This window comes from Phascolarctos cinereus, unplaced genomic scaffold (genome assembly GCF_003287225.1).
Source record: "Phascolarctos cinereus isolate Bilbo 61053 unplaced genomic scaffold, phaCin_HiC Scaffold_3;HRSCAF=262, whole genome shotgun sequence".
NCBI lineage: Eukaryota > Metazoa > Chordata > Mammalia > Diprotodontia > Phascolarctidae > Phascolarctos > Phascolarctos cinereus.
This window is the reverse complement of record NW_027555736.1, coordinates 81,188,610-81,204,554: the sequence shown is the minus strand read 5'-3', so window position 1 is coordinate 81,204,554 and position 15,945 is coordinate 81,188,610. Positions and strand designations below refer to the sequence as shown.

The 15,945-nt window shown below is 43.0% G+C and overlaps 1 protein-coding gene across 13 annotated transcripts in view; it reads left to right on the top strand.

Annotated features, from left to right (window-relative positions):
* PCGF5 (polycomb group ring finger 5) overlaps positions 1 to 15,945 on the top strand; it is a 135,529-nt gene that overhangs the window by 58,131 nt on the left and 61,453 nt on the right. For 8 of the 13 annotated variants that reach the window (XM_020964115.2, XM_020964113.2, XM_020964106.2 and 5 more), the window contains 2 exons: positions 7,379 to 7,727; positions 10,380 to 10,672. In XM_020964115.2, coding sequence (XP_020819774.1) covers positions 10,561 to 10,672 — 112 coding nt within the window. In that variant the 5' untranslated portion in view covers positions 7,379 to 7,727; positions 10,380 to 10,560. Of the gene's footprint in view, positions 1 to 7,378; positions 7,728 to 7,986; positions 8,109 to 8,140; positions 8,332 to 10,379; positions 10,673 to 15,945 lie in introns of those variants that run through there. The other 5 variants (XM_078151004.1, XM_078151003.1, XM_020964117.2 and 2 more) reach the window with 4 other exon arrangements.

Below are 15,945 nucleotides of genomic sequence, written 5' to 3'. Positions count from 1 at the left end.
CCCAGGCCTTGCCCCTTCTAAGCCAGGCTGTAGCCAACCCCTAGAACCGTGTTTCTCTAATCACGCCATTCCTTCCTTCAGGTGCCCATACTGAGTTGCCCCACTGCTGGCCTACAAAACCCTTTGCAATTTTAGCCCCTCTGCCTCCTGCTTTGTCAGCTTCATTACTTGCTGTTATGTGTCATGGACACAGCTCCTTCCATGCAGCTCTCCCTGCTGACTCTTGCTCGTGGCTTACTTGTTCCTACCTTTTTGCATAGAATTTCTTATACCAGCAAGTTCCCTCCTGCCCTTCCTTCACCAACCCCTGTCTCCAAAACTCACATTCTCTGTTTAATACCACGATGGAAATCATTATTTCAAAATTTCCTCATTTACCAATCAATGATTATTCATTAGGTAGTTATTATTTATTGGGCAGCTGGGGGTGTAGTGGATACAGCACCAAGCATGGAGTCAGGAAGACCTGAATTCAAATCTGGCCTCAGACACTAACTGTGTGACCCTGGGCAAGTCACTTCACCCTGTTTACCTCAGTTTCCTCATCTGTAAAATGAGCTGGAGAAGGAAATGACAACCCACTCTGTTATCTTTGCCAAGAAAACCTAAAATCAGGTCATGAAGAGTTGGACACGATGAAACGATTGAACAGTATCGACAACAATTATTTATTACAGGCATGCTATATACCAACAAGATATATACCATATAAATTAGAGACAACTTCAGGGGGAAGGTTTGAAGAAGGTGAGGATGAAGCTGAGACTTGGAGGAAGTAAGGGAAATTAGGAGGAGATGAAGAGGGAGAGTATTCCAGGCATGGGGGAGGAGAGCTGTGGAAATGAATGGAGGAAGCAAGGAGACCAAACAGCCCAGTGATTACAACAGACTACATGTGGGGGAATGGGCAGTGTGTACCAGCACCAGAGTGGGGCCTATAGGAGAGAGGCTACCAAAGTAGAATTCATAGGACTTGACGCCATATTGAATAGAGGCAAGAAAGTGTGAAGATGGGGATGACACAGAGATGGTGAGCTTGGGTGACTGAGGATGATCGTGCCCTCCACAGAAGAGGAAAGTTAGCAAGAGGGGAATGTTTGGAGGGAAAAGCTTTGGACTTGTTGAATTTGAGGAGTCTGTGGGACATCTAATTTGAGATGCCAGTAGGTAGCAGATATACTAGACTGGGGGTCCAGTGGCACAAAAAACCAAGATAGAAAAGAAGATCAAAGAGAAGAGGATGATCAACAGTTTCAAAGGATGCAGAGAGGTCTAGAAAGATAAGAATTGGGAAAAGGCCATTAGACTTAGCAAGTAAGGAATCTTTGGTAATTTTTAGAATCACCTGGTGGCACAACAGATCGAGCACTGGGTCTGGAGTCAGGAAGACCTGAGTTCAAATGAGGCTTCACATGCTGCTGGACAAATCACTCTGTTTGCCTGAGTTTCCTCAACTGTAAAATGGGGATAATAAGAGAACCTATTTCACAGGGTGGTTGTGAGGCTCAAATGAGATAATGTTTATAAAAAATGCGCAGCACAGTGCCTGGCACATGGGCGCTGTATAAATGCTTATTCAGCCTTCCTCCACTTTGGAGAGAGCAGTTTCCATTGAAGGATGAAGTTGAAGTCAGACTGCATTGTTAAAACAGGAGGAGGAGAGAAAGTGGAGGCACTTCTTGTAGATGGCTTTCTCAGTGAGTTTAGCCATGAAGGAGAGGAGAGATAAAGGGGATATCTAGTGGGGTGGGATGGATCAAGAGAGGGTTTTTTGAGGGGTGGAGAGGAGACATGAGTGTGTGTGTAGGTAGCAGGGAAAGTTGTGTATTTTGCTTTACTGAACAAAATGAGAGCATTATTGATTATGTATAAGGTCCTTTTCCACTCTAAACTTATTTATGAAGTACTAATTTTTATATATTGAACTTGCTTAATATTAGGACTTTTTAAAAAAATCTGAACCTTTAAAATGTGAACCTGTATGGAACTCCCTCTTCTAATACTTAGCAGCAACTAACTCATCTTTAACTTTCAATCTTAGCCAGTTATGGTTAAATGATTTCCCCTGGTCACATAGCTAGTCTGTGTCAGAGACTTTAGGACTTGAACCCAGGTCTTCTTCAATTCAGGAGTAGTTCTCTATTCCCTACATGCTGCTTCTCAACATAAGGAACTCCTATTCTAAGTTACATATAATTGCATGCTGCTTTATAACTAATTTTTGTCAGTCTCTGTGTTGTAAGCATAGACATCGTAAGCAGGAAAAGTGTTTCCTTTTTTATTTGTGTGCTTTCTTTCACTCACCACTTTGACTCATTCCCTCAGTGTTTGCTATAGGGCTCAGTACACAGTGGGCACTTAATTCACTCAGCAAGCATTTAATCAGCATTTACTATATGCCAAGGCAGTGTTAGACTGAAGGAAGAGAAAGATACAAGTGCCAAAGACTTTGCTCTCAAGGCATTTGCAGTTCTATGTAGAGGAAGACTTGCAAACAGTAACTGAGTCTAGCAAGCACCAAGCATTGAACTGCTGAAGTTCTACGATATAATTGTAGAAAGATTCCCTTCCCCAAAGAAAGGGAAATGGACTGGGAAGGTTTCATAGAGGAGGTGGTAGAGGAAATAGTGTTTGAAAGAATGAACGGGGGAAGGTCTTCCATAGATACTGCTGAAGGCATGGGGAGAAAGAAGAGGCTGGTGAGGCCATTTCAGACTCTAGCAAGCTAAGCATGGAGATAACAGAGGGCAGAATGAGGACTGGGAACAGAGAGGTTAGCCCAGGTTAGCTGTGACATCTCAAGAGTATGTGATGGGAAGCAGTGATAAATAAGATCGGAAGATAGGCTGGAAAAAGAATATGAAGGGGCTGAAAGGCCAAGGTTTATTCTTTGTTCAGTAGCCAGTGAAGATTTTTGAGTAGGAGAGTGAAATAGGAAGATTACTTAGGCAATAGACCGGAGGCAGGAAGACTGGTGGTTAGGAGCCAATTGTAATAGTTTAGATGAGAAAGAAGGGGACCTGAACAAAGATAGTTACAGTTGAGGGGGAATTGAAGTCGAGAGGAAGAAGGAGATATGAGAGAAGTGGAATGGACAGGTTTGGTGAGTGATTGGAGAGGGAGAAATTAAGAGGACCCCAGGGTTATAAGCCTGGGTGACCATGAAGCTGGTGGGTGTCATCAGCAGAAGTAGAGAAATGGGAGGAGCAGGTTTTAGGGGCAAGATAAAAAGTTGTTTGAAATGCTATTGGACCATGAAGTGCAGATGTCCACACAGCTATCAGAGATGTGGAACTGGTGGAATGGGGGGATGGAAATAAAATCTGCAAGACGTTTGCGTAGAAGTAAAAGGTGATACCATGGATGAGATCACCAAAAGAAAGTGTAGCCAGAGAGGAGACTTGTACAGAACTTTTAAAGACTTCATGTTGAAGGGGTAGAAATAAGATGAAGAGCCTGCAAAGGAGACTGGAAGGAGGTATTGAAAGTTAGGAGACGAATGTCCTTTATCAGGGCCAGATGACTTGAATTCATCATTAAAATAGCAGCTGGGTGCTTTTACTTATCTCCTTACTTAACTTGGCTATCAACTTTGTTAGCCACTTACATTCTGTCATTTCCTGTCCAAAGAGGACAGCAGGAAAAGAAAAAAAAATTGCATAACTCCTCATTGGCTTTTTTGTTAGCTATTTTCATTCCATTTATCTCAAGCACAGTTTCTATCCCTTTTATTTTTTTAAAGGCAATTGGGGTTAAGTGACTTGCCCAGGGTCACACAGCTAGTAAGTGTCAAGTGTTTGGTCTGAGGTTGGATTTGAACTCAGGTCCTCCTGACTTCAGGGCTGGTGCTTTATCCACTGTGCCACCTAGCTGCCCCTCTGTCTCTTTTTTTAATCTTCTCTTTCCCACAGTATAGTTTCAAATTAACAATCCTTCCCACCCCTATCTCCCTCAGTTTTCCTTGCCCACCTCAGCTCACTGGAAGTTTTAGTACCACTGACACAATTCTTTTTTTTTTTTTTGGGTTAAGCAGTGGGGTTAAGTGACTTGCCCAGGGCCACACAGCTAGTAAGTGTTATGTGTCTGAAACCGGATTTGAACTCAGGGCCGGTGCTCTATCCACTTCGCCACCTAGCTGCCCCTACAATTCTAACAGTAACAGTCCTTGTACCTGATACAATGGAATGTGTGCTGGATTTGGACTTCAAATCCCAGATTTGCTACTTACTGCTTGTATGACCTTGAGCAGTGCTTCTGATTTCTCTGGGCCACAGTTTCAGGTCTCCTGATTCTTTGAACTATCTAAGAATGTTTGTTGTATCATTGAAAATAAGGCAGTAGGTACTCAGAGAGAAATTAAGGAGAATGATTGCAGGAAAAATGGCTGTTAGATTTAGTGACAATGGTCATTCATAACTTGCTGGGGGGGAGTGGAGGGGGAGAAGGAGAACTGAGTGGTGGAGAGAAACCAGATTTTAAGGTTTTGAGCAATGAGTAGGTGGCAAAGAAGTGGAAGCTTTATGTATAGACCAGTCTTTCTAGATTTATGGCAGTGAAAAGGAGGAAAGAGAATGATAACTTTTAGAAGTAAGGGAGTGAAGGGGGAAGGGTTTTGAGGGTTTGGGTGAAGGGGGAGATGACAGAGATCCATGCATGTTGGTAGGCTAAGGGGAGGCAGTGAGTGTAGGCTACTCTTTTCTAGAAGTTTGGCCATGAAGGGGAGGAGGGAGCAAGTAATAGCTTGAGGGAAGCAGGTACCAAGAAGTTATTGGTGTTAGGGTGTGTGTTGGGGGAGGGGCACATTTTGCATATTTATAGGCTGTGGAAGAGCTGAGCCAGTAAAGAGTGAAGGGTTGCATATGAGCCCAAAGTGATACTGAATGGAGCAGGGCAGGGACATGAAGAAGAAAGGTGCTATAATAGGTCCTTTATTTTTTATTTTTTCTTGGGTCCAAGAAACTTCCTCTTCTTGCTTTGTTAACCACTTTTTTCTTAGAAATATACCTTTGGCAAAAGGAATCCTTGGTTAATATTTTTGGAAGGTAATGGCATATGTACCCCATCCCCCAAAAGTTAATTTCTTCTGACCTTTTCCCACTGTACTGTTTTCTCATGAAAGCAATTTGTCTATGTTGATCCAAAGTCATTCAGCCTTTTTGGACAATATATAAATATGAACTGCACTTGTAAAATTTATCAAGAAAGTGGGAAAGCATCCATATATTTTGTGTACTTTTCAATAATGTAGTTGTGCTGTGAATGGTAATTTCTTAAAATTGGCATGTTGCCATGTGTGTTATGACTTATTGTAATGGGAATAGCTTCCATTACATATTTTAAGTGCACTGGAAATAAGATGACTCTTCTTATATTGGTTTGTTTATTCTCAGAGATTAAAGAAACCTGCAGTGAAGTCCTTCAAGCATAAAGTCATTTACCTAGCCTGTTTTCCCAGCTCGTCATGATTGGTGTAACTTATTGAAGCTGATCACAGTTTAGCAAACTGGCAGATAGAGATTTATGAGGGGTTTCCCATTAGGATTAGTAAAGTATGATTGGTGAAAGTTGTTTTTGATGTGGAATACTCTTTTGGTGGTAGAACAGATCGCATTTTCTATTTTTTCCCTTTCCCTCTTCTTTCTCCCCTTGTCCCCTCCACCATAAATGTAATTATAGAAAGAATAATTTGAACTTTCATCATTCCTTTTAGAGATATAGGTCAGATTTAAGACAAATTAAGCTTTAAAGACATATACAAATATTCCTAGTAACATTTTTTTTGTCTCCCTCCCCCAAATGTATACATCCACACTTAGTAATTCAGGGAAGAATGATAATAACTGACATTCATATATCAATCAGTGAGCATTTTATTGAGCAACTACATAGATATATGTCAGGCACTGTGCTAAATGCTTTATAATTTTTGCCTCATTTGGTCCTCACAACAGTGCTGTAGGAGGCTGATGCAGTTACTTTCTCCATTTTACAGATGAGGAAAGAGGAAAAGTAAAGTGACTTGCTCAGGGTTACACTGCTAGTAAATGTCTAAGGCCAAATTTAAACTGGGTCTTCATGACACCTGGCCCAGTTCTGTTATCTATTGTGCCATCAAACTCCCTGCCCTCAAAGTATAGATGATGTGTAGATATGTGTACACATCTATAGTTATATAATCTATATAGATATCTATCATCTATATATTACACACATCTATAGATCATCTGTATATACATATATAATTATATGAATCTATAGATCATCTCTCTACACACATATGTGTGTGTAGATATATATATATATCTCATTACAAAATCCATTTAGGGTGTACTAGCAACTAAGGGGAAACAAAATACCACAGAAATAGAAGGTGTCCCTTCAGCTGAGCTTTGAAGGAAACTAGAAATTCTAAGAGGCAGAGCTTAGGAAGAAGGAACACATGCTAGGTACCGGAGTCACTCATTGCAAAGGCAATGAAATGAGAAATGTGGAATGTCCTGTGTGTGAGGAATCTCACACTATGCTGTGGTTTGTGATACTGTAGAGCCTGAAAGAGGAATTAATGTATAGTAGTATTGGAAAGATAGGCTAGTGAAGGGTTCCAAATGCCAAATGGATTTATTTGAATTTTATCCTAGAGGTTAATTGAGAGCCATTTGAATTTATTGAGCAGAGAAGTCATATGCTTAGACCTGTTCTTTAGGAATATCACTAAGGTTGACAAAACAAAAGTTATATACTTCATTATCTACATGCATTCTCATTTGAAACATAAAACAATCTTGCGAAGTAGGTGATGTCCTTCCCCTTTTACAGAAGAGGAAACTAACTTCCAAAGACTTGCCCCATGGTCAGATAGCTTGTCCCATCGAAGGTCCTTTTTGTACCCAAGTTTCTCTAGACTACTGTTGCCTGGGGTCTGGAGCTTGAAAGAGTAAAGAAATAGCCCTTTAACACCCACCCCCGCCCTACCGGGCCTCGGAAGTGTCGCCCTTGCCCTGTACCTCAGGCAGGCTGCCCATTTTTGGGTCAGTCTGCTTCGGGCCAGGTTATCATTACGAGGTTTTCTTCTCCATCCCCCACCTAGGCAGTCCTTGACAGTGAATTTAACGAGCGTTTCGTCCGGGACAGGGGCGAACCATGTGATTGCTGCCGAGAGCCGCCTCCTAGGTAGGGCCTAGCGGCGAGGTTAGCAGACGGCCGCTACCGGGGGTCAGTAAGTACTTGTTGAATGAGTTAGGTGTACGATGGAAGGCACGGTGTAGGTGCGGCTCGAGGGACCCACAGTTGGGTTGTGCTTTTTGTTTTGGTAACTTGGAAAACTCATTCTTCGTCTTGCCCCATCCATTAATTTTGAGAAATTTCAATTACTTTTCAGGAAAAAAGTTTCTCCCGGCTCCCAATGCCAGCAGCGCCCGGCTCTCCCGGCAGTTAAGATAGTGACTTCTCCGCGAGTTGCCGATCCAGGTGTCCCCCGATTTCACCGAGCCCCCGGCAGAGCTGGCCGTGGCTGTGTCCGGCTGGCCCCAGCTGCCCGGAGCAGAGGGGTTTCACTTGGTCCAACAGAAACCTTGACCGTTGCCTTTTCAAGCCACCGGTGCAGAAAAAATTGCTCATTTGTGATGGAGAAAAACAAAACCTCGCCCTAAATTTAGCCGCAGCCACGCTTTAAGCCCGGAGCCAGGCGGCGAGGGCGAGTGGACTGGTGTGGACGGAGACTCCCCCGGGTGAGCGGGGCGTGGGAACGCGGACGGGCCGCGGAAAGGGGGCGCGGCCCGGGTGGGGAGCGGGCTCGAGGCGCGCTGCCCGCCGGGCCGGGAGCAAGGGGGTGGGGTTGCCCCGCGGGGCGGGTGCGGGCCGGCCTGCGCCCGGAGGCTCCGGGCGCCCCGCAGGGCGGGCGTCTGGGTGGGTGGGTTTCGGGGGCGCGCTCCCGCCTTCCTGCGGGGGCGGGCTGGGAGGGGGCCTGGCCCAGGCCGCGCGGCGCGGGGCCCGCGGGCTGGGCTGGCGGTCTTTCTCTTTCACTTTCCTTCTCTCGGGCTGGCACGCTGGCGGGCGGCGAGCTCCGCGCCTGGGGCTGGCGGGTAAGGGGCGGCGGCGGCCGCAGAGGGGTAAGCAGGGGAACCCGGGGCGGGAGGGGAGCGCTCGAGCCCCCGCCCCCGGAACTTTGCACCCTGCGGGGAAGCGGCTACTTGGAGGCACCTGCCGCAGCTGCCCAGACCTGCAGGCGGCCCGGGGGAGAGGGCGAGCCGAGCCGGCCGGGCCCGGATCGAAGCGGGGAGACCCGTCCCCGAGAGTCCACCTAGCCCCCTGCACAGCGGGGAGGAGTGCGGGGTGAGGATTGGGGGGGGGACTCCATTCTCTCCTCCACCCATTCCTAGGAGGAGGGGTTAGTTTGTAAGTCGCGTGTAAATGTCGAGAAAGGAGCAAAAACACCACGTGTTGAGCTGTTGGAGCCAGGCGACCTGCGCATCCTTCTGAGCAATGGGCCGACATTTAGGTGCCCCAGTCTTCCCGTTTAATGGTCTCCAAACCCACACCTGACCGTGCCTACTCACGGACACAGAGGCCGAAAGAAAAGGCATTCCAACTTTTAAAGAAGGCTTTGGATCTTTTTATTTTTTTGATTGCCTGTCTACCTCTTTCGATTTCTTATAGCTTTTGGGGTCCCTCCCTGGTGCTGTTCTCACATTACGTTTTATACCATAGAGGTCTGTCTGTACATAATCCACTAATGGAGTTGTGACTGTAAGCTCCTTGAGGGCAAGGACTCTAATCTAGGCACCTTACAAAGTTTTCAGTAGTTGCTTAAGAAATGTTAATTGAATTGAATGTTGAAATGAACTTTTGTGAACCACTTATTTGTAGCATGTCAATAACTAACTAGTTGCATTCTTTAATTATTTTATTTTCTTTGATTGTTAGAGCTGAAAAGACCTTTGGTCATCTTAAGATTTAACTCTCCACCCCCACCCTCCATTTATTGATAAGAAAAATAAGGCCTAGAGAGCTAAGGACTGGTTTTGGAGTCAGTAAGCATGAGTTTTGGGTCTTGGGCTCTTCTGCTGAGTTCTTGTGTGACTCCCTGCCCTGCGTCGGTAAAAGCGGATGATTTTCAGTACCTACTTCACACTGGTTTTGTAAGAAGGCCATATATAAACTTAAAGACTTCTGTGATTCAGTTTCCTCTTCTGTAAAAATGGCAGTAATAATAGCAACTGCCTCCTGGGTTGTTGTGACTATTAAATGAGATAATATTTGTAAAGTGATTTGCATACCTTAAAGTGTCATTTATTTGTTTTAAATAAATTGAAATTGATTGTTCCATTGGACTTAGAGTCAGGAAGACCTGAGTTCAAAGTTCAGGCGAATATTAGCTGTATAACGCTTTACAAGTCACTTGATTTCTTTGCCTCAGTTTCCTTATCTCTAAAATGAGAGGGTTGGCCGCATTGACCTCTAAGGTCCTTTTCACCTAAAAATCTATGCTCTTATAATGAATGAGTGGAAGAGAAAATAAATGTGGTAAAGTGGATTTAAGATCAGAAGATCTCAGTTTGAAGCCCAGCTTTGGCACTTAACTACTTTTGTGACTCTAATTGGACAACTCACTTAACCTTTTTGGGCTTCAGTTTTTTGTGGGTTGGGTTAGATAACTTCAGAGTTCCCTTCCATACCTAATTATGATCCTATTATTTTCCATGGGCATGTCCTAGGTCAGGGGTGAGGAACCTTCAGCCTGGAGGCCTTCTAGCTCCTTTTGACTGAGTCCAAGTTTTGCAGAACAGATCCCTTTTATTAAGAGGATTTGTTCTGTGAAGTTTGGATTCAGTCAAAGGGCCACACTTGAGGACCTAGAAAGCTACACATGACCTTAAGGCTGCAGATTCCCCACCCCTCTCCTAGGTTCTTTACATTATACTAGACTGCCTAAAGATGCACAACCCAACAGTGAGTTATTGAGTGTTCATAAAATGTAAAATTAATTCTTAAATATATTATTATATATATTCAAGAGATCTTTACAGCAGATAGGTGAAGGAAATGTTCTTAAATACTATTTGCATTTTAGGAGCCTTAAAAGTGGTTATTTCAGTAGCTAGAATGAAGTTCAGTAGGAAAAGTTCTTTCATTAAGACTTTAGAAAATTTAGAGATATGCCCTTAATTTTGATAGCTGACGTGATACTTTTACTTTTTCTGAGTATAATTAAGACAGTTTTAAAATCCTGATATGTCAAGGACATGTTAAATTCAGTCATTGAAGTTATATGTAGAACTGAACATTTATCATTATGCAGCAGCAAATTTTGAAAATTATTTTTATGACATGTAGTAGACAGAATTTCATATTTCTTCTCCCTCTTAAATAACTGTTAACAGGCATGAAAAAACAAAACCTCCAAACGGAGTTATGAACAGCATCCTTATGAGAGGATTGATTCATTCAGATGTCTCAGAAAGCCCACCTATACAGAGAAACACAGCAGCTCCTGTGATTCGACTTTGATTTACGTAGGCTATTTCTTGTGCAAACTACTCAACAGTATCAGCTGCTCTTCGAATGGCTACTCAAAGGAAGCACTTGGTTAAAGACTTCAATCCTCATATTACCTGTTACATCTGTAAAGGGTACCTTATCAAGCCAACTACCGTGACAGAGTGTCTCCACACCTGTAAGTATTATTTTGGAAAGCATCCGTTGAAATTATACTCACCTTTTAGATTTGTTCCTATTTTTACGGAATTGCAACTGTTTGAAAGAACAATATTCTCATGATCAGTCATTAAGCATTTGTAAAGTGCCTGGGCATTCTGCAAGGCACCGAAGATGGAAAGACAGAATTAAACAGTTCTTACTCTGGGAACCTATATTCTGTTGTGGAAGACAGCACCTACATGTATGAGTACACACAGAACAAATCCAAAATGAGACGGTAAAAGAAAAGATAGTTAAGGAGGGAGAGAGGGTACCAGGCACTGGAAGGGGGCTGGTTGGTGATAAGGGAAGCTGGGTCAAGGAAGGCTTTGTATAAAAAGTAGTGTTTGAGTTGTGTCTTAAGGAAATGAGAGGTTTTATAAGGCAAAAGTGAGGAGAAAGGACAGTGTTGGCATGGGAGACAACCAGTACAAAAGCCACTGTGGACCCAACTACAGAGTATGGGAGCAGTTTACAGTGAGACTGGGAAGATAGGCTTGGACCAAATTTCATAGGGCTTTAAAAGCTAACCATAGGAATTTGTTTTAACTCAGAGGCAATGGGGAGTCAATGTAGTCCACTGAATTAGGGGAGTGACATGGTTAGATTGTATGCAAGGAAAATTATTTCAGCAGCTTTATTGGAAGATGGATCGTAGTGCGGAGATGTGGGGCAGGGAGACCAACAAGAAAGACATTGTAAAGTGGTCAAGGTGCGGGTTTGATCTATATGAGTGGAAAGAAAGGGTGGGGTGGAGAGATTTTGTGAAAGTAGAAATGACAAGATTTTGCCACTGTTTGGATATGTGGGTCAGGGGAAGTGAGGAGTCAAGGATATAAACCAAGGACACTGGGGAAATGGTTCTATTTTTGAGAGAAATAGAAAAGTTTGGGAAGGGGAGAGGGAAATAATGGATTCTGTTTTGTACGTGTTGAGCTTGAAATGTCTCTGGGACATGCAATCTTAAATGTCCAACAGGCAATTGGCATTGTGGAACTGACACTCGGGAGAGAGGCGGAGTCAGGGTACTTAGATGTGTGAGTCATTTGGGTGGGGATGATAACTATACCCCATGGGAGCCAATGAGATCACCAAGAGAATGTAGAGAGAAGAGCCCTCAGGACAGGGCCTTTGGGACAGTCTACTGTTAGGAGGTAGGATATAGTTAACGAACTGGCCAGAGAGAAGAAGAAGAGGTGGTCACACAGGCTGCAGGAGAATTAGGGAAGAGGAGTATCATGAAAAAACAGAAGAGGTTTCTAATAGAGAAGAGAGAACAAGAAGGATGAGGACTGAGAAAAGGTTATCACTATCAGACTTGGCAATTAAATTATTGGTGACTTGAAAGAGAACACTTTCATTTGAATGATGAGATCTGGAGCTAGATTGCAAAGGATTGAGGAGGAGGTCACAGGAAAGGAAGCAGAGGCTCTAAGTATAGACAGCTCTAAGAGTTTGTCTGCGAAAGGCAGGAGGACACCTTGAAAGGGGTGGTAGGGTACAGTGAAGGTTTCTCAAGGATGGAGGATACTTGAGCATGCCCAAACTAGCAGATGGGGAGAAATTAAAGACTAGATAGAGAGGTTGAGAAAGGAGGGGAGAATAAGATAACAGAGGAACATCTGCCGGAGAAGATGGGAGCACATAGGGTCAAGGGCACATATAGAAGGATTGGTACTGTCAAAGAGAAGAAAAACTTTATCATCAGAAACCAAAGGAAGGGAGAAACTGGGGCCATATTTACAAGATTTATAACTTTTTCTAGTAAGGAGCCTTTAGAAAAACTAATAGCACCTTAAGAGTACATACAGAGAGCCGTAGTATCCAAGACTAGGGAAATGATAGTCCTCTTTTGGTCAGATTATTTCTGGGTAAATACGTTTAGTTCAAGGCATCACATTTTAGAAAGAATGTTGATAAAACTATATAGCACCCAAAATGGTAAAGGATATTAAAACATGCTAGTTGAAGGGGGGAAAATATTAACCTGGAGAAGAGAAGACTTGGGGAAGTACTGCCATCCTTCTAGTCTCTGAGATTTGAAACTTCATAATACTTGATTTCTCTTTCTCATTTCCTCATACGAATTCATATTGAATCAGTTCCCTGGCTTAATTGACCTCCATTTCCTGTAAGATAAAATACAAACTTCTCTTTTGAAAATTTAAATACCTTTAAAATCTGGCTACACCTTATCTCCCTAGACTGATTACATCTTAGCCCCATTCATGCACTCTGTATTGCAGCCAAAGTAGCTTGGTGCAGCTCCTTGCAGAACATTCTGTCTCTGGTTTCTATGTTTAATAATTGCCTTTTGAATTGATTTGAGTGTAGAGGAGAATGTAAAAGTGACCTCCTTAATTCACAGGTCAAGACTGTGAAAAGGAGGAAAGTGACACCAGACCAGGGATGATAGACAGGGATTGGTAGAATGTTTGGGAAAGTTGGAGCAAAGACAAAAAATAGTCTTTGTAGGAGTTTGTGGTTAGAGTATACTGGAGAGAAGTTGAAGTCTTGTAGGGAATACAGTGAGCGCTGGACCTGGATCAGGAAAAAACAAGTTCAGATCTTGCCTCAGACACTCAGATAGCTGTATGACCCTGGACGAGTAATTTAACATCTCTGCCTCGCTCTCCTTATGTGTAAAATGAGAGGGTCAGACTCAGTGGCATCTTGGATCCTTCTACCTCTATCTGTGATCCTAAAGGAGAGTATAAGGAAGAGGTCGATGATGAACAGTCTTAGTCATACCCTACACATGCATCCCCGTGACTTAAAACCTTTGTAGGTCATCAGCCGAATGTCGTTCTCCGTCTTCTTTCACCCAGTTCCTTATTCCCATCCCCCAAACCCTCCCACCTCAAAATCCCCAAATTCCAACTGAACACCGCCCATCCTTTCCACTCTGCCCTGTAGGCAACAAACTTCCCTTCATCCTAAATCTTTTCCTCTCCCACTCCTCCTGTCTTTTAGCTGTTACAGAAACATGGCTTCCTTCTGGTGAGGCAATTCTCCTTGCTCCCTGTTCCCACTTTCAGGTTCTCTACCGACTTCCGTCACTCAGTAACCTCTCCTTTGAGGTTCATGGCTGTTCATCTTCTCACCGAATCAGAATCCTAGTAGCTGTTTTCTGCAGATCTCCAGGTCACTCTCCTTTCTTGAGTTTGATACTTAGCTTATAATTTTTCTCTACCCCCTAGCTTCTGCCCTTACACAGAGGGACTTGAACCATTCCTAACCTACTCACCTCCCATGAGCTACAATTCTGCCACACACTAAAATGGCGATACCTTTGATCTCCTCATCACCCACAAGTCTACCACATCCACGTTCAGGAATTCTGAAATCCCTTTAACTGACCATAACCTGTTGGCTTTTCACCTCTCCCTCTGCCTTCCCTTACAAAACCCTGCTCTTTGTCCGTAGCCTGACTACCAGACCTTTAACCCCTCACACACCATCTCTCTTGCACTAGTCGTTCTCCTCTTTTCTCCATCTTGATGCCTTGGTGAACCAATTCAACACTACACTGTCCTCTTGAGTCCTTTTCCCCCTTGTCCTTTTGCCAGTTATTCCCTGCCAAGCCTCATCCTTAAATCATTCCCAGCGTTCACTGCTAAACAGAGGTGGAGAAAATCATGGGACAATTCTGATTGGGTTCACTATAAATTTATGTGAGCTTCCCCTACCCGGAGGTCATTAAACAAATACTGGATAATACAGCCACTTCTCCAATAGGTTGTTGAAGGGATTCTTGTTTTAGTTTAAATTGTTCCAGGTCATCTAACACGTTCTTCCCTAATCTGATTCTGTACAATATACGTGTGTAACCTCCCCTCTGGAGCTAATCCTTCAGTTTGCATTGAAATTTGAGACATGGGTCCTCTGAGGATTGAGTTCCCCTGTGGCTAGCTACTTCTACCACTTTATCTCGTGAGCCCCCATTGTTAATGGGTGGCTTCCCATTAACAATCAATCAGTAGACTTAATTAGCTTTTAGCAAAGGCATTTACTAAGATGATATAGTAAGAAGGGTTCATATAAAACCATGGGGAGAGTGGGCTCAGACTTACGTATTATGGTAGTGAGGCACACATGGAGTATAGATTTGTGGACAAGGTTAACTCACAACTTCTGATAATTCAGGGAGAGCCTGAAATTTTTTCTCTCTTTATAGAGTTCTTCATGCATCTCCCTGTGTGTAGAGGGGCAAACTCACTTAATTGGGTTTCTTTAGTTGGGTCCGCTTTCTTGAGTCTGTAGCCAGCACTCTTCTCTGGTTCAAAGAGTCATGCTGCTTGCAGCTGCCTCCTCTCTCAGGTGAATTGGCTGTCTCATTCTGTATTTACATTAAGTGAGGTGGGAAGTGGAGTTCCCTCTCATACCCGTGTCATGTGTCATGTTACACTTGAAATCTGATCATTGATGTAGTGTTGTTAAGTGTTCGAAGCATTGCATCAGAAAACATCCATTTGTGAAAATGATTGTAGGATTCATTTAGAAGAAATAATGACTATAGGTTTGTTTAAATGAGATTGAGCTTTCTTATTGTTAATAATAACTGCCATTAGAAGAAGGAAGTTGGTCATATGTGGTAGTGCACATTTTAATTTAATTTTGTGAAGTCTGTGCTTCATAGAAAAAGGAAAACTCGGAAAGGCTTGAAAAAAACATGAGACCATAACAAAGCATCTCGACATTGGAAGCTGAAGACAAAGATAATCAATAGAAATAATATTAGTACGCTAAGTATGGCAGATATCTCCATTTGTCACATGTTTGAGAGTTGCAGAGGTTAATTGGCTTGCCTCTACACATACCGAATGTTGGGATTCGTACCAAGGTCTTCTGTCTCTAAATCCAGTACTCTTTACACTGTATCATGTGCTGAAAATTCCGTAGCTGCCTTTATTACTGTAGTAAATTGAATCCATTTAGGAATATTTGGAACTGGCAGGGGTTTGAGAAAAAGTATGAAGTATATAATGTCTAACAGAAATATTAAAAATGCTCATCTGGATGACCTGACAAGAGTATGTCAAGAGAAGAAGTAAACCTCTATTTAAAACGCCTAGCACAAAACTTTGGTGATATGTATCATCACCATGCGTTCTAGTGAATCAGAGAAGATCAGAGATAACACTTTTGACAAAGAAAAAAGGTTGAGATCTTTTAAAACTTAAAACTATTCAACCAGTTATCCTTCTTGTGTAAATATAGGGAAAGGTCACCAGAGAGCCTATATAATTG